The sequence below is a fragment of the Fistularia commersonii genome, chromosome 22 (genome assembly GCF_037954325.1).
Source record: "Fistularia commersonii isolate RoL2024-O1a breed Wild chromosome 22, RoL_Fcom_v1.0, whole genome shotgun sequence".
In the NCBI taxonomy this organism is placed as follows: domain Eukaryota; kingdom Metazoa; phylum Chordata; class Actinopteri; order Syngnathiformes; family Fistulariidae; genus Fistularia; species Fistularia commersonii.
This window is the reverse complement of record NC_141305.1, coordinates 12,577,291-12,597,037: the sequence shown is the minus strand read 5'-3', so window position 1 is coordinate 12,597,037 and position 19,747 is coordinate 12,577,291. Positions and strand designations below refer to the sequence as shown.

At 38.8% G+C, this 19,747-nt stretch overlaps 1 protein-coding gene across 1 annotated transcript in view; it reads left to right on the top strand.

The window, feature by feature from the left end:
- The first annotated feature begins 6,716 nt into the window (after positions 1-6,716).
- The window catches only part of zmat4a (zinc finger, matrin-type 4a), a 156,362-nt gene continuing 143,331 nt past the window's right edge, over positions 6,717-19,747 (top strand). Inside the window, exon 1 of the mRNA XM_086169614.1 lies at positions 6,717-6,881. Within this exon, the coding sequence (XP_086025740.1) occupies positions 6,795-6,881 (87 nt within the window). The 5' untranslated portion in view covers positions 6,717-6,794. The remainder of the gene's footprint in view (positions 6,882-19,747) is intronic.

Sequence of the window (19,747 nt, the reverse complement as noted above, 5' to 3'; positions counted from 1 at the left end):
CCTGTCTTCCCTCCGACTACCTGCACATCTCATCATCTCCAAAGGAAACATACAGTTTGTCTGCTTGTTGATTCAAGATATGACTATATTCCATACATCTAAACCAGGGGTGTCAAACTCATATACACATTCAAAAATTCAAAACTGGGACAAACTCGCGTGTCAACATTGATATTTATTGAAAATAATCTTCCCCCATATATAATAATGAACCTTTTCATATGGACCCAAACAAGTTTTGCTTAAAAACTAAATATGGAGCAAGCATAGCTTGATACTATACAATACATAACTTAATATTGCACACATGCAAAATCCTGTTTTCTGGCCAAGTAGCAGGGAGCCAGTATTAGCATGAGGTCGCTATGACTACTGCACACAGAGAGAGGGGGTTTATGGGTCCTGTTGTGATTTTCATGCCAAAACACCAGCAGAAAATTCTGGGATTTGTAGAATTTGTGATACATGCACTGTGATTATACCGGTGGGCCAGCTCTAATTGTCATTTGGTATGGCTTTGCGGGCCAAATATAATTACAGTGGGGGCCAAATTTGGCCCGCGGGCCAGAGTTTGACACCTATGGTCTAAACCAAACAGTAGCAAAATCCACTTCAAGCAGGAGCTCATTACTGCTGACCTACCACTTCCATAATGGCCAGTGCCTCGGTTTGGAGTCTCTTACGCCGCACTGTTTGCATTTCATTATTTGGGCTGGTTTAACACAATGGTCTGCCCATGCAGATTTGACTGATCTGACATTGAAGGTTCAGTCGTGTATCTCTACTTCACTACTGCAGTGTTCCACAGCAGCTGTGTGTCACCTGAAGGGCCTGTGATTGGTTCAACAACACTGTGTTGCTTAATAAACTATAGTATTTCACCCTCTCTCATTAAAATCAAAGTAAAACAACAACTATTCTACTGAAATTCATGTTTGTGCTTTTCTTTCCTGACAGATGACCAAATGAGTTCATTTTAATCCAGAAACAACACAATCTCTTGGGTACAATTCTGAACATCACATCCAAATGAGGGGTGGGGAGGGTGGGTTATTTTGTCATCATTGTGTCTGAAGAAATAATTTTATTTACAAACAAGCATCTGGCTATTCAGTATTGAAAACAGCTGAGAAAAAAGGTTTGTCCTCTTGAGAGAAAATACAGCTTTTCCCAATCATGCACATTCAGTAAAAATGACCGTTGATCATTTGTTCCTGTCACACGCACTTGTTAATATTCCTTACTTTGTATCTGGCAGAGCACACCCAATGGTTTTCCAGATACACCCAGGGCTGCTTTTTAGTGAGGAGTGTAACGGGTTATGATTTTTCTGGACCCATCTGCAGCACAACTGCAGTTTATCAAACGAGTTTCTTTAACCAGCCTGAGGCTATGGCACAAGATTTTTTTTTTGGTTTTTAAAAAGCAGATGTATACAAATCAGTGAGCAAAGGGCAGAAATCCAAGAAACAAGACAGTTTGGCAACTGAATTAGTCTCGGACTGGTGTCTTTCTGCTGGCCTTGAGTGCTGGTGATCTTCTGGTGAGTGCATCAGCACAGCGAGAACATGTGTGTAGCATGAGCGAAGAGCTGCTTTGTCCACGGTTAGACTATGACGGAGAGTAAAGAAGACAATGTCTTCCTTCTTGTTAAATGTCTCCAGGTAAACTGGTATGTACACTAAAGGTGTTGTGTGTTTATATTTTCATTATAAAAACTAAAAACATCCTAGCTGCAGAGTTTGCCCAAAGCCTGATTTTGGATCAAATTGTTTCTGTCAGATTTAAATCAACGAAAATTCACATGACATAAACACCCGCTGTTGAACAACATTTGATACCAGTTGTTAGGATAGAATCTATATTGGCAAACAACATGTCGGCAGGTCTTTCATCAATATAAGGGTCACATAATCCCTGGTCAATGTCCCTTGTTGCCGCTCCACTTTTTTCCCCAACAGATGTAACAACGTGTCCCAATTTACAGCCCCAAGAGGTGAATGTTTTATCAATGTGCCAAGAGTTTGTTGTCAAAGTCTAACCATTTCTCTACTAAGATGCAATGTGGAACAGTGATCTTCCTATTGTAATTTCCTCCCTTCATATGCATTCAAATACGATGCTCTGATGATTTATCCGCAAGATGCCATATTTTTATTCATTTTTTTTAATTCTGGAGCATGAAGTAGCATTCTAATACTAGAGTGAGGACCTGAAATAAGAGGCAATAACGAGTTTATAGCAAAGCTTTTCGGGTCCTTTAATAGGCAACATTGCCATCATTAGTGATACTCTAGTGTTCAATACATCAAGAAATTATATTTTTCATTTTTAAATTTTATTTAAGTGATTGACACCACAGAACACAACACTCTTCAGTGGAGAAAAAGTGAAAATTAAAATAAATAAAAATGTCACCCTAGAACAAATTTCACAGCCAAATTTTTTGGCAAATTTCTGTTTATTTTGTCCTGAATTATGTTCCTTTTTATTTAACCGGGAAGTCCTATTGATATCCAAAATGTTTTTTATAAGGGAAACCTGGTTACATCCAGGAAGCAGTCACAAAAAATTCCAAACTACATAAAACATATGAGTGATACACAGAATGAAATCTATTTAAGCACAGCAGTAACCTCCAAAGAAAGCAATTAAATTCCTTCATGTCTGCATTCCTCATCCATTATCTACTGCTTATCCTACACTTAGGATTGCATGGCATCCCGGTGTCTATGCAAGCAGACATTGGAGGGAGGCAGGTTACACCTTGGACTGGTGGCCAGTCAATCGCAGGGCCACATATAAAGACAATCCATCCTACACTCTCTAATTCACACATCTGGTCAATTTTCCCATTTTTTTTCCAATTAACCTTCTGTATTTTTTTTGGACTGTGGGAGGAAACCGCAGAACCCAGGGGAAACCCACGCAGAAGCGGGGAGAGCATGCAAACTCCACACAGAAAAGTCCCATAGATCGGAATCAGGCCAGTGTCTTCCACACTATGAGGCTTATGTGCCAACCACTGTGCTTCCCTGCATTTGTAATGATACTCATAAATTAATAGATATGAGTGTGTTTTTTTTACGTTAAGACCTTTTCGGAAATGACTCCCTGACCACGGTGCATGGTAGCATAACGCTGTTATCCCGAAGTCTGTCGAAACTCAGGGAACATTCAAAAGCAATCGCTTGGAAGTGCACGGACGGGAAGCACTTGAGCTGAAAGAGAGAAGGGGAATTGAAGTATTTCGATAGTGTATTCCGGCAGAGCTTCATTGGTGAACGCATATGAGTTTTTTTTTATTCAAATGGTTACATCATCAGACCTGTATCATGGCTCTGATATTTCTAAAGGTCTACTCAGGCCTTGTGCAGGTTGTGGAGGATAATAAAAATACAAGTGGCATATAGAGGTTTAGGTTAAAAGTGTTTTTCAACAGCGATAAGTGGGAGCTGACAACACATCGCAGAGCTCGTGACTTTCTGCAAAGCTTCAATGCAATCTCAGGGTCCTTTTAGGTGTCCAGAAATTTTTCAGAAATTATCATCTCTACAGACAGTCATTCCATTCCAGTGTCTCTTGAATTCCAACAGAAGCACACCAGTGTCTACCTATAAGGTACTGATGAGGTGATCAACTGAAACAAATCTGTGGAAAAGTATAAAGTATCATTGCAGTGGTTGTCACTATCTTCTTGCATAAGGATGACCTTGAAGGCAAAAACAATGCTGGCAAGTCATCAAAAGTGACTGCTATATAAAAAATATGAAAAATAAAAAGTTTTGTGTGAGGAGAAAACTGTTTCAATTTTTGCGTTACTAGCAGAGGAATAAAGTAACCGTCGGGTTGCTTCCATCCATGAAACTTCTCAGACTGTGGCTCATAAGAACAAGGTCAAGCAGCAGATAATTGGAACAGCAATGCTACAGTCGGGGAGCGACGGGAAGGACTCTCCACTGACCAGGATGATTGCACCTCATTTGAATGTCACTCAGGGACCGTAGGATGATATCACGTGACCAACAAACGGTGATATGCCGTTCGAAATAGGCTCTTAGAGGGACGGCTCCAGTCATAAGCAGCTAGAAAAAGCCCTTCATCATCAGAAACTGAGAAGAGCGTGGCTGACGTTTGCAAACAACCGCAAGGATTTGACCATAGAGGACTACAGGAAAGTCGTCTTCTGACAGGAGTTTAAGTTTCAGCTTTGGTCGTCTAATGGAGATGTGGAGAAGCCTGCAAAACACTATGTCTCACGCCCACAGTGAAATTTGGTTTAGGATGCGTAACAATCTGGGGATGCTTCAGCAAGCCTGTAGTTGTTAAAAAGGATGCATGACTCAAGCCATGTTCAAGGTTTTCCCGGAGGAAATCTCGCTGCCTTCTGCTTTGACAATGTTCCCCAACTTTGAGGACTGGATTTTCCAGCAGCACGATACTTGATGCCACGTAGCTAGGTCGATCAAGGTGTCAATGAAGGGCCACAAGACGAAGATCATATCATGGCCAACCCAATTTCCAGACCTGTAACCCACTGAAAACCTCTGGAACGTGATCACGAAGAAGATGGACAGTCACGAGCCATGAAACAAAGCTGAGCTTGAATACTTGAAGTCACTCAACAGAAATGTAAGATTGGTGCCAAGCACGCAAATCAGGGTTATTCCTCCAAATAATGCTTTTTTTTTTTCTAAAATTAAAACAGTAGTAATAGGTTGTTTAAATGAATGTGAACTTCTTTTTCTTCACATTTTTATTGGTATTTTAACATTTTTTTCGTTTTCTGCAAAAGTATGCCGTAAATCACAATGTTTGAATTTAGAATTCAGTCGTCGTGTTGTCTGTAGTTTATAGAATTTGTTTTACTCCAACATGGAAACAGGAAAATCTGAATGATTTGAAGGGTGTCTCCGAAGCTGTATTTATTTGTCAGTCAATTTTTTCTAAAATTAAAATAGTAATAATGGGTTGTTTAAATGAATGTGAACTTCTTTTACTTTACATTAAATTTTCATTAGTATTTTAACAATTTTTCATTTTCTGCAAATAAATGCCGCAAATCACAAATCACAGTCAAACATATACCAAGCAACAGGAAAATCAGAACGGTATGAAGTGTGTCTCCGAAGCTGTATTTATTTGTCAGTCAATTTTTTCTAAAATGAAAACAGTAGTAATAGCTTGTTTAAATGAATGTGAACTTCTTTTACTTTATATTTTTATTGGTATTTTAACATTTTTTTCATTTTCTGCATAAATATGCCGTAAACACAATGTTTGAATTTAGAATTCAGTCGTCGTGTTGTTTGTAGTTTTTAGAATGCGTTTTAGTCAAACATTTACCAAGCAACAGGAAAATCAGACCGATTTGAAGTGTGTCTTCGAAGCTGTATTTATTTGTCAGTCATTTTTTTCTAAAATCAAAACAGTAGTAATAGCTTGTTTAAATGAATGTGAACTTCTTTTACTTTATATTTTTATTGGTATTTTAACATTTTTTTCATTTTCTGCATAAATATGCCGTAAACACAATGTTTGAATTTAGAATTCAGTCGTCGTGTTGTTTGTAGTTTTTAGAATGCGTTTTAGTCAAACATTTACCAAGCAACAGGAAAATCAGACCGATTTGAAGTGTGTCTTCGAAGCTGTATTTATTTGTCAGTCATTTTTTTCTAAAATCAAAACAGTAGTAAAAGCTTGTTTAAATCAATTTGAACTTCTTTTACTTTACATTTTTATTGGTATTTTAGCAATTTTTTCATTTTCTGCAAATAAATGCCGCAAAACACAAATCACATTCAAACATATACCAAGCAACAGGAAAATCAGAACCATTTGAAGTGTATCTCCGAAGCTGTGTTTATTTGTCAGTCAATTTTTTTCTAAAATGAAAACAGTACTAATAGGTTGTTTAAATGAATGTGAACTTCTTTTACTTAACATTTTTATTGGAATTTTAACAAATTTTTCATTTTCTGCAAATAAATGCCGTAAACACAATGTTTGAATCTAGAATTCAGTCGTCGTGTTGTTTGTAGTTTTTAGAATGCGTTTTAGTCAAACATTTACCAAGCAACAGGAAAATCAGACCGATTTGAAGTGTGTCTTCGAAGCTGTATTTATTTGTCAGTCATTTTTTTCTAAAATCAAAACAGTAGTAAAAGCTTGTTTAAATCAATTTGAACTTCTTTTACTTTACATTTTTATTGGTATTTTAGCAATTTTTTCATTTTCTGCAAATAAATGCCGGAAAACACAAATCACATTCAAACGTATGCCAAGCAACAGGAAAATCAGAACCATTTGAAGTGTGTCTCCAAAGCTGTATTTATTTGTCAGTCAATTTTTTTCTAAAATTAAAACATTAGTAATAGCTTGTTTAAATGAATGTGAACTTCTTTTACTTTATATTTTTATTAGAATTTTAACAATTTTTTCATTTTCTGCAATAAAATGCCGTAAACACAATGTTTGAATTCAGAATTCAGTCGTCATGTTGTCAGTAGTTTATGGAAGTCGTTTCAGTCAAACATTTACCAAGCAACAGGGAAATCAGAACGATCTGAAGTGTGTCTCCGAAGCTGTATTTATGTGTCAGTCACCTGCCTTCAGGTTTGAGAGCCAAAATCCGATGTGTCCCGCCCTGCCTCGAATATTGACGGAGCTGACAAGCGGCGCGCAGCGACCAATGGAGGCGCAGCTGGGCGGAGAGCCGCGGCGGATCCTACTACAATGTAGTCCCGCTGCCAGGAGTGGACGTGTCTCCGTGGTTATTCTGCATCCTCCGTTTCATGGATTATACAGTTTCACTCCAAGTGCAGCATCATCTGGCGGTGTTTCCGACGCACTTATACGAGGCCTATAGCGTGGAGTTACAGGTACATTCACTCACGCCATTCACATTTTCTTTCCCCTTTTTCATCGCTGTCACGGGGATGCAGGAGCGGAGAGACTTTATGGGGATGCTGCAGGGAGGGAACGCATGGTTGTATCGTGTTTTATCCCGATCTTTTTCTTTCCTTCTTTCTTTCTTGTCTTTCTTTCTTTCTTTCTTTCTTTCGCTGTGAGATTCTTCTTTTTTTCGCGTTTCGCGGGGAGATGGAGCGGCGCGGCAGCTGCGTCGAGCGGTGCGGTATATCCGGGTCGCAAAGTAGGCAGAGCATCCCGACGGGGGTTTGACTTCTCGTCCCGTGAACAGGTCGTGCGTGCTGGAAAGCAAAGGTTCGACAACTGCAATTCATAGCCTTATCCAATAACTTTTCACCTCCTTATCCAACTCAGGGTTATTCATCTCCTGCGTTTTGAGACACATAAAATACCAACAAACTAACTCATCACAAGCCTCCAGGAAGGCATCCCTGGTTGCCCTCAATGTAGGACACCATTGTGTCGATTCTCAAGGTGACACTAAAGGTGGATTAGCGGTGGGGGATGAGGAGCGCACCTTCCTCCCCTCAGTGCAAGAGTTGTGGCTGGTGAGTGTGATATGGATCCCTTTCGTGGGGAATTAAATATGTATTTTTTTTTCTAAAGCCCCGTGTAATATTACAGGGAAGAAAACAACTATGCAATTATGGACTCAGGACAGCAAAGTGCTAGTATTTCCTTGCATGATAATGTCTGTGATTTGTATCCAAATTGTTGAAGAGATGCTCAGAAAATTGTGATCTCGTCTTCAAATTGTTGCATTTGATTGGCACACGCCAAAACTCAAAAGTCAGTTGTAGGATGACGATACTCTGTGCCAAATTGCACAAAGCTGTGGCAGCGCTCAGAAATGCTCAGTGAGTGCAATTGTTGTTTCCAGAATATGCTTCAGTACTTATTTAAAACCATATAATCTTTCAGTTGTTTCTTCTTCTCCTCTATTATGATTTTATCTGGCTGTTTCTTCTCCATTCAGGAACTAGGCGTCTGTTGAGGTCTGTCTCTCAGGTGTTTTTGTTTTTTCTCCCCAATTAGATGCATCATCTAAATTCTTGACGTATAGCTCCGGTTTGTTTCCTTTACCCTTTTTGTTTTTGGGGTCTTCATTAGTGTTTTTTTTTTTCTCGGCTGGTGCGACGGCAAGAGGAGATCCATTCACACCTGTCATAACAGTGTTTTTTTACAGCTTCTTGAGCAACGAAATGTGATCCCATCTCGCTTTTCCGCTCCATATACATATAATAACAGTGCATACGTCAAATTGAGAAGGCTAAAAGATTTGGAGCTACTTCGAGATGAGTTTTCTCAGAACATTCAGATTTTGTGAGCACAGTTGATTTGTGTCATTTAAGAACTGAATTAATCACTTCGTGTTTACAAAGTCACATCGTTATTGTGAACATAATGTCATCATTCAGCCAACCAGCTGTAACTTATCTGATCCATTTCATCAAGGTTTTCCAAAATGACTGCAACCAAACATTAGTTTGACTTAAGTAATTATCAGAAGTTTTAGTTTTCTTGTCGTTTATAGCCGATGAAGTTACTGCACAAGGGGGAGGGAGTTACATTTTCCTCCAAATCCATCATCTGTATCAAAACACTTCCATCAACTGAGCATCAAACACACAAGTGTCTGCATCAGACCGCGGTAAAGATGCAGCAAATTTATTCTTCAAACCATAGCATAACAATAACAACGTTAATAGTGAAATGGGTACCTAGTTGTAAATGATAGTGCTAAGTTAGTTCAAAGTTTTTTTTACTAACAAAATAGAATTGACCGAGTTTCAATGTGATATTGGCAGCCTTTAAAAAGGACGGTTCAAGTCATCCACTTTTGGCCTTTGTCATCCAGAAGCAGACCAGATGTGCTAACATATATTTATGCATACACTGTATATATGGTCTTCCGACAGTGTCAGCAGGAAATAAGCACATGGAATTAGATATTCAAATCCATGAGGCAATCTGACCATGGAAAAGGAGACTATTCTGCATTTAAATGATGAAACATTCACAGTAGTCTTCTTGCTTGTCCTGAGAGAGAAAGAGTGCAATGATGGAAGATGGCATGCTGGAGCGAGCATGCTGTACTGGCCCTGTTTACCATTCAGAAAGCAATAACATTCATTTCTTTTATTTATTAATTTATTTTTCATCCTTGATTCCTTGCCTTTATTCAAATGTCAGCTTGTTTACTTTTTTCTTCAGCAAGGGAGCCACTCAACACATACATGACATTGGTCTTATAATGCATTACATACCATAAAGCATGCGGTCAAAAAATAAAATAAAATACAATAACAACTACCACTATTACTCCTTTGGAGCTGCCTGAAAGGCAAAAATCCAGCAGATTATATTTAATGTGTTTGAGACTAGTCCAAAACCCAAAGGTGTGCAGTTTCTAGCAGTAGAAGAAAATAAATAAATCTTCTTCTTCTTTTGGCTTTTCCCCTCAGGGGTCGCCACAGCGATCAACTTTCTCCATCCAACCCTATTCTCTGTATCCTCCTCTCTCACACCAACTACCTTCATATCATCTCTTACTACGTCCATAAATCTTCTCTTTGGTCCTCCTCGAGACCTCCTGCCTGGCAGCTCCAATTCCAGCATCCGTCTACCAATATAGTCTCTATTCCTCCTTTGTACATGACCGAACCATCTCAGTCTGGCTTCTCTGACCTTCTCTCCAAAACATCAAACAGGCGCTGCTCCTCTGTTGGACTCATTCCTGATCCTATCCATCCTGGTCACTCCCAAAGAGAATCTCAGCAGCTTCATCTCTGCATCCTCTAGTTCTGCCTCCTGTCTTTTCGTCATTGTAACTGTTTCTTGGCCATACAGCATCGCTGGTCTCATCACTGTCTTGTACACCTTTCCTTTCATTCTGGCTGAAAGTCTTCTATCACATAGTACCCCTGACACTTTTCTCCACCCATTCCAACCTGCTTGGATTCGTCTCTTCACCTCTTTTCCACACTCTCCATTGCTCTGGACTGTTGATCCCAAGTACCTGAAATCCTCCAGCTTCTTGATCTCCACTCCCTGTGGCCTCACCGTACCACCTGAGTTCCTCTCATTCACACACATATACTCTGTCTTGCTGTGACTAGCTTTCATTCCTTTCCTTTCCAGAGCATACCTTCACCTCTCTAGACTTTCCTCTACCTGTTTTCTTCTCTCACTACAGATCACAATGTCATCTGCAAACATCATGGTCCATGGACATTCCTGTCTAACCTCATCTGTCAGCCCGCCCATCACCATTGCAAACAAGAAGGGGGTCAGAGCTGATCCCTGATGGAGTCCCACCTCCACCTTGAACTTCTCTGTTATCCCTACAGCACACTGCACCACTGTCTCACAGCTGGCATACATGTCCTGCACCAGTTTAACATACTTCTCTGCCATTTCAGACTTCCTCATACAGTACCAGAGCTCCTCTCTTGGTACCCTGTCATATGCTTTTACTAGGTCTACAAAAACAATGCTGCTTCCTCTGGCCTTCTCTGTACTTCTCTATTAGCATTCTCAAAGCAAATACCGTATCTGTAGTACTAGTCTAGTTTCCTCTACTCTTTCCCATAACTTCATTGTATGGCTAATCAACTTTATCCCTGCATAGTTACCGCAATTCTGCACATCCCCTTTATTCTTAAAAATAGGCACCATCACGCTTCGTCTCCATTCTTCGGGCAGCGTCTCACTCTGGCAGTAGAACATCCTGTTGAATAATCGAGTCAGGAAATCTACCGCTGCCTCTCCTAGACACCCCCACAGTGCCACGAGTATATTATCAGGACCAACTACTTTTCCACTCTTCATCCTCTTCAATGCTTTCCTCACTTCACGTTCACTAATTTGTGCCACTTTGTGGTCAACAATAGTCACGTATTCTACCCTTGCCTCGCTTTTATTTTCCACATTCATCAGCTCTTCAAAGTACTCTTTCCATCTTCCCATCACTCTTCTGGCATCTGTCAATACATTTCCCTCTCTATCCTTAATCACCCAGACTTGTTGTACATCTTTTCCATCATTATCTCTCTGTTTTGCCAACCTGTATAGATCATTAAAAGAAAATAAATAAATAAACTGAATAAAAATCTAATTTTTATGCCCCCCCCCCGTTGTGTTGATGCATTGCTTTTTTATGTTATCTTGTTCTTGTATTTATATGATAGTTGGTAGTTGGTGACTAAAATCATCAAAGTAATGTCAATCTTTACTGCTAAATTATTATTTGTTGTTTCTAAATCATATTTGCTCACGCAGATGATAGTGAGCTCCAAAATATGAATCCTCACAAATGAATAATACATTTCACATTTTTTGTAAAGACACATCGGTGAGATGGGGAAGCGTCACAAATCAGACAAAAGCTCTTTTATTTGGGGATGAGTTCTTCCCCTCATAGTAGTTAAACAGACACTTAAAAGACAGATATTAATGATGTGTTTCTGCTCCAAAAGAATAATGCAAAATTTCACAAACTGAGTGTGATGAGTTCAATCGGTCCCACTTGAAGTTGGTTTACCCCTTGAGAGGCTGCATCTTATCATCTCCTCCTGAAAACCACAAGAGGGCTCCATCTTGGCACCTGGAGAACGCGACAGGGACGTGAACTTGTTTCTGTGATGATTGAGAAAAGTCCTCCAGAGCTGCAGCAGCAGCAGAAAATACAGCTCTCTCGCTGAGCCTTGCCTTAATATTGCATTAATTTCTCTTCCCCTGTCAAGCTTTCTACTTTTGACCAAACTTGTAACATATCCGATTTCTTCAAAATATACACTCTGCACGCTTGAGCTGGATTGTCAAAGCAAGCTGTTCATCTCTTTTATGAAGTGAATATTTTCTTTGTTTTTGATTGCCTTCTGCCAGCAGGCCTGCCTCCTTCATATTTTCACAGGTCGGCAGATCCGGGTCATGTGGGATTTTTTAGAAATAGCCCTAGTAACCAGGGCCATCATAAAGTTTTCAAAAAATTGAATTTAGTCACAATATGCCTTTCAATCAAACAAGTGTAACTTCACTAAATAAGGAAATATGTTCATCGCAAGTGATGGTTCTTTTCCCTGAATAATAATCCAAGCTGAGAGATAGAGATTAGTCTTTAGACTTTACATCTATGGGAATATCAAAGATTGGTTTTGCTTTTGTTTTTATATGCTGAAAAAAACACAGCTACTTGAAGAGTATAAAACAGGGTGCTTGTACATGTAAACTTGATATTACTTGGAGACAAATGCTCAAACTGCTCTACGAGCTGCTGCACTGAGGATTTTGTCCTTCACAAAATTTAGTATTTAGTGGATTGATCTTAATGAATATGCAGTTTAAGACATTCCTGGAGTTCTTGCAATGATTTCAAAGTAATATGTTTGAAAGGAACATACCAATGAGCTACTGTTATTGGGGCGGCGACAAGGAGACACTGGCACATTGAAAAAATATGATTCTCGTTTTTACCAGCTTCTCTTTTATCTGTTGTCCTTAAAGTTCACCATATTTCTGTCACTGGTTTGCCTCAATGTCACATATTTTTCTTGTAATATTAACCCTTTTGGTAGCTCAATGCTGGTTATCTTTCTTTTCCACAAAAACCTCCATGCTTGGAGCATTCAGTTTCATTTTCCACCCCCAGCTATTCTGCTTTCATCAAGAAATCTCCAGAATAGGTAATAATGTTTTTAATGCCTCTATCATCACCTCTACAGTTATTCTCAGTTGTTTGCCTGCAGAAAATACACCTGTCAAATCTGGATCATGTTAGTGTGGATATGCAGGGATATCTTGTAACTCATTGCAAAGTCATTCAAAGTGAGATTTACATCTGAAGTTACTGACAACACAAACTATAAATATCTGAATTTGGTGGACACGAAGGCATATACATTGCTGTTTATTTTAATTCTGCCTGATATACAACAAGGATATTTTACGTTGCCTGAACAGTGACCGGAAGCCTAATCTGTTGTAGTGAGTGGATTTCGGAAATGTTTTTTGATGCTGCTCTCCGAAATCTCAGGCAGAGAACCAGGAGGTCTTTGAGTATTCAGCTGGGGGATTAAGAGAGATGAAGAGGGAAAACCTGATCAATGAAGCAGATTATGAGATATCAGACTAATCCATTAGACCGGTGTCTTCACTGAGCCTTGGTATACTTTGATCAAATATAACACTCTTCTTAAAAATAATTATCATGTTTGTATCAATTACACCTCAAGTGTCCAAACGTGTTTCTGACCTCTGAAAACAACCTTTGACTTTCCAGTCTCTGAGACTCTGAGTATGCAATTATGGAGAAATACAGTTTTTAAGACCAGCCACAAATAAGGGGGGTATCTTTACTGATATTGATCTCATTCAGTGGAGTATCAGGTAAGAGATAAGATCTGGTGTGGCGAGTGGATAGCTACCTTACTGACGTGTTTGGCATTTCCTGCTTTGACAAAACAAAGTGTTCAATATGGTTCTCTAGATAGAAATATCAGTTGCCTTAAAAGAGAATTAGAAACAAATCAAATATGAATTGTGACAACATGTAACACATTATGATTAACTAACACCTTTATAGTAGGGCCCCATTGAAATAGAAGACAGTTTTAATGTCCTTCAAAAGTTATATTTAATTAAAGTATGATTAAATATGTTTGCTTTTACGATAACTTAACAAGTGCGAAGTCAGTAAGATATTTGCTGATTTGTTGATATCTTTCTTTTTGACACAAATGTCAACAAATTTCAAGGGGAGGCAACACTTCAATTACAAGTGGATAGAATTTACAGAATTATGCCATTTTATGGTTTTGATATTTCCAGAATCTTCGATAAATAATACAGCTTCAAGCCCATTGTATGAGAGGGGATATTTATATCTCTGTGTCACATGACATTACTGTAATCCTCAATTTTGTCATACAAATAAAAACTTACTCAAGTATTTATAAAAGCATGGTTGAAACAAGAGGCTCTAAACATTTTTCTTTTTCATGTTAGCAACCAATTTGAAACATGCTCACTTGGTGGTAACTAGCTGTCAGCCAGAGGCCTTACTCTAGCAGTTTGTTTGACTATCAGTCCAAATTGTGTGTAAATTTTCAATTCAAGGATGAACTGAGCACATTTCAGTTCCCTGGAGTCACAGTAACCTCTTAAAACCGTCACGTCTCAGCAAAGCTTCAAGAGTATATATTAATGTGTTTATTTAGATACTAATGGTCAGAGGACCAGGTTCAAGAAGTCTCCACAAAAATGTCCTTCAGGTGCAGGTGGACCGCAGAGTCCTGTCTTAAAGTGCTGGCTCTGCTGTGTTGGGTCAACGGTTTGCAGAGGTTGTTTGGCCACTACAATGTAGACATCATTACAATCCTTAGTGCAAGTGACAGCGCACGCCACATTTTCTATCTAATGCCGGGATGTTATGTCCTTGGGGTGCACCAGTTTTTGAGCACAAACTGGGGGTTATCAGAACTCTACGCCACCTGGCCAAGAACATCCCATCATCCACCGAAGACAACTAACTGAGGTTGAGCATTTCCTGGACATACACCTTGAATGCCATGATTGCATTTTTTTCTGAAAATTGGGTCAAAATATTCTTTGCACTGCGCCAAGATGCCAAGTTTTGGTTGTGGTTCGGAAAATTAATATTAATGTTTATAAAAATGTTAATACTAATAATTAATCGGCGAATTAATCAATCAGTTTAATCAGTTAAATTGATCCGTTAATACCAGCAATCATTTCATTAATATTAATATTAATAAAATCATTGCTGATAATAAGAAGAAGAATAAAATTATTATTATTTTTATTGCTCAATATCATGTTCTCTTGCTGAAATTAATCTAAAAGTCATATGCTAAACACGATTAGTATAACGCTGTCTGCATTTGTTTTTCAGCATACAGGGAATGCTCTCTGTGGTCAAAATTGTCTCGAAAATGTATGTCATTTGCGTAGAACTACATTGAAACTTAACTCTGAACTATACTGTTTTTTTAAGCAACCAAAACTTGGAATATTGGCCCAGTACAAAGCTTGAGGCTGCACAAAGTACAAGGTTTGGGGCTGTTGTGTGCCAGCCACCCTTCTAGATCTTTGTATGCTTCACTGTCACTTCCTTGCTGTCCCCCATAGTGCTTTTTTTGATTCCATAAGAGTTGCAGGTGTGCTGGAAATGTTGGGATGTTTGCTACTGCCTTTTTAGCTTGTGACATTTGTCTCTCTGTTATCAACCTTCTTCCTCCTAAAAGATTTTCCTTTTGCAAGCTACCATTTTCAAAAAAATAATGGTTTTAATAACTTGCCTTGTTACATAAAGGTTGAATAAACAGTTTCTGGCAGTACAACACAAAATAAATCAATGTCTGAACCTGGTTCAGGAGCAAGGCTATTTGAGCAGGTGTGACCTTCAGGATCCTATTTCAGAGTATGTTTGAATTTCTTTATATCTTCTGTTTATCAGCTGAAAACCCTGCTAAAAGCAAAGGAGAACAGAAAGCCCCCATTTTGTCCTACTATATGACACATAGAATACAGTCATTTGGCAGACGCTTTTATCCAAAGTGACTTTCAGTGGAGATGCCGGGGATTTAACCCAGGACCTCATACACTGAGCTACACGCCCACTAGGATCTGGACACATTGGTTCACACAACACTTTCAGAACCCCATTGAATGTAATGAGCCGCACGTTACTTGGAAACGATATGGGCAATAAGGTATACATTTAAATACGCATTTGGTCTTGTGGCTCTATTTAAAAAGCTATCACACTAAATCACAGACATCAATCAAAGCAACATGTTTTAGGGAGAAAAGTACTAAGACGTCAGGCATATTTAATTTTCTCAAACATTCACCTGTTCTGCACATATGTCCTCCTACAATTCCATGGATATATATGCAGTGATTAAAAACATAGCAATCAGGATATCTTTAGACATTTGAAAATAATTTACCATAAAGTTAATCATTCAACAGCTTTTTCATGTCATTTACAACAGCTTCGCATGTTGAACAACGTAGTAAACTTAAACAGATGCCTGGTTTATTGATCATTGAGAGTCATAACACTATGCTGACAACTACTGCTTACTCCCTGCTTTGTATTTAGTTCGTTTGGCTGGCTAGCGGTATTTCTTATATTAGCTGTTTGCTCCCAGCCAAATGCACTACAGACCTGTGCTTCCGCTCTGTTCCAGCATCATCAGAGAAGGACCTGTGTTGTATTGCCACAATCTCTTATGGTTCATTTGGCTCTGGGCCTGCTGACAGCACCACAACCAGTGGCAATCACTCTGCAGAATCCAAATTATAAATGGTGTGAGGATGTGGAGCTAAAATGAGCCAGAGAAAGCCTGCTGTAGACAGTCTGTAGCTGTCCCGGAGATAGACAAAAAATGGCCTCGGGATTACTGGCAGGCCAATTATAGTTTGCCAGTTAAATATTTCAATCTCAAAAAAAAAAGAAAAAAAGAGATGCAAAGGAATGTTCCCCCGTATTACAATAATAAAAGCACAGAATGCTAGAATGTGCCAGGAAATTTAATATGAAATACACTTTGACCCAACTTTAAGAAAATTGCAATCCTGGCATTCAAGGTGTACGCCCAGGAAATGCAAATGTAGATTTTTTTGTGGGCAATGACAACATTGTCATTCACAGTGGTCTATACAAAGTCTGTTTTTTTTTTTTGAGATTGTACATCCACTTCCAGAGGGACACTGACCCACCTGCCTGTGTCTCCTACTCAGTAGGTTGAGAAGATAAATGACGATGATGATGATGTTCTATCGTTTGTTGTTGTCTTCCTCCTGTTCTATGTTTCTTTGTCTGGTGATCCTGATTTGGCGAAGGCCCAATTAGGATAGCCGCAGCATCTCAGGACTTTCTTCATGTGTTGTACCTCAGTCTTGCTGCCTTCGGCGGATAATGGGATGTTCTTTTCCCGGTGGTGTAGAGTTCTGATTATCCCCAGTTTGTGCTCAAAAACTGGTGCACCCCAAGGACAAAACATCCCAGCGTTAGATAGAAAATGTTGTGTGTGCTGTCAATTGTACTGAGGATTGTGATGACGTCTACATTGTAATGGCCAAACAACCTCTGGAAACCGTTGACCCAACAAAGAAGAGCCAGCACTTTAGGACAGGACTTTGCGGTCCACCTGCACCTCAAGGACAAGGGCCATTCTTTTGAAGACAGCAACGTATTCTGGCCAGAGAAGACAGATGAGAGAGAGGAGTCAAAGAAGCTATCTTTGTCAAAACAGAAAAAAACATCTCTGAACACAACCTTTCACAAATGTATCACGTCTCACTGAGATCAATACCAAGATGGATTTGCAGACACGAATCAGACCCATCTGCACCCTCCAAACAGCCAGGAAAGATTCACCAGCAGAACCAACTTCCACATGAGCCTCGGTCCATGTGATCCCACAGGTTTCACTCCTTTGTTTAACTTTACCTTTTCACATTCCAATCCAGGTAAACCCAAAAAGTTGCTTTTTTGTTCCAACGAACGACACCCCCATTAGCTCAGACCAGACCATTAGCTCATTACCTCCATGAAAACATTTTACAAACACAATTTAATCAAAATGTATCTCATCTTTCAACTGTTTTTCAGATTTCTTCAATAGGGGGCCATAGATGTTTTTATGAAAAACAGTAGAGCATATCAGTGAAGTTTTTTGTCATAACTTTATTTCACATCAGAAATGTTTTGAGATGTTGTCAAATATTAGTTCTGATTTTAGGAGCTATAGAAAAACATATTTGTGAAGACTTCTTGAATCTGGTCCTTTGACCATTAGTATCTAAATAAACACATTAAAAAATACTCTTGAAGCTTTGCTGAGACATGACAGTTTTAAGAGGTCACTGTGACTCCAGGGAACTGAAATGTGCTCAGTTCATCCTTGAATTGAAAATTTACACACAATTTGGACTGATGGTCAAACAAACTGCTAGAATAAGGCTTCATACAGTTACCACAAAATGAATATGTTTCAAATTGGTTGCTAACATGTAAAAAAACGCTTAGAGCAGGGGTGTGAAACTCAAATACACTGTGGGCCAAAATTCAAAACTGGGACAAAGTCGCAGGCCAACATTTATATTTATGAAAAAAATCTTCCTTCAGATATAAATAATCTTCCTCCAGATATAAAAACCTTTTCATAGGGACCCAAACAAGGTTTGGAATATGGAACAAGCAAAGCTTAATACTATACAACATATAACTTAATATTGCACACATGCAAAATCCTGTTTTCTGCCTAAGTAGCAGGGTGCCAGTATTAGCATAAGGTCGCTATGACTACTGTACACAGAGGAGAGGGCGTTTATGGGTCCTGTTGTGATTTTTGTGCCAAAACACCCGCAGAAAATTCTGGGATTTGCAGAATTAGCGATACATGCACTGTAGATTATACCGGCGAGCCAGCTCTAATAGTCATTTGGTATGGCTTTACAAGTCCAATATAGTTAAAGTACGGGGCAAATTTTGGCCCCTGGGCGAGAATTTGACACCTATGGTTTCGAGCCTCTTGTTTCAACCATGCTTTTATATATACGGGGTAAGTATTTATTTGTATGACAAAATTTAGGATTACAGTAATGTCAACTGATACAGTGAGATACAAATATCTTCTCTCATACAGTGGGCTTGATGCTGTATTATATATCAAAGTCTCTGGAAATATCCAAACCAAAAAAATGGCAATATTCTGTAAATTATAGCCACTTGTAATTAAAGTGTGGCGCCTCCCCTTGAAATTAATTGAAATTGGTGTAAAAAAGAGCAATATCAATAAACCAGCAAATATCTTATTGACTTTGCAGTTGTAAAGTTATCATAAAAGCAAAAATATCCAATCATACTTTAACTATATACTTTTGAAGCACAATTAAACTGTCATCTATTTTAATGGGGCACTACTGTAAAGGTACTAGTTAATCATAATGTGTTACGTGTTGTCACAATTCATACTTGATTTGTTTAGAATTGACAGTGCATGTCATGTAATTTTAAGGCAACTGGTATTTCTATCTAGAGAACCATATTAGACACTTCTTTTTTCAAGCCAGGATATGCCGAACACGTCAGGAAGTTAGCTATCCACACCTGAACCTATCACTTACCTGATACTCCACTGAATAAGATCAATATCAGCAAAGATCCACCCTTATTTGTGGCTGGTCTAAATAACTGTATTTTTCCATGCTTGCAAACTCAGAGTCTCAGAGACTGGAAAGGCAATGGTTGTTTTCAGTGGTCAGAAATACGTCTGGACACTTGTCAGCGGTATAATTGATATGATCATATTTTTTTTAAGAGAAGAGTGTTATAACAACAACAACAACAATAATAATGAAAATAATATAATAATAATAATGATGATATATATTATTATCAATCCATACATTTATCTTCTACTGTTTACCCTGCAGTCAGGATCACAGGAGATGCTGCAGCCTATCCCAGCCGTCAACGGCAAGAGGTACACCCTGGACTGGTCGACATTCAATCGCAGAGACACATACAAAGACAAACAACATTCACTCTATCAGTTATTCAGGGCAATTTTCCCTATCTTTTCCAATTGACGCATGGTTTTGGACTGTGGTAGAAAACTGGAGAACCCGGATGTAACGCATGCAGACATGGGGAGAACACTCTACACATAAAGGTCCTTTGTCGGAATCGAACCAGGTCCAGAGGCCGAAGTGCTAACCACTGCGCCGCCCTATTATTATTATTATTATTTTTATTGTTTGAATTGACCACTACTGTCCAATG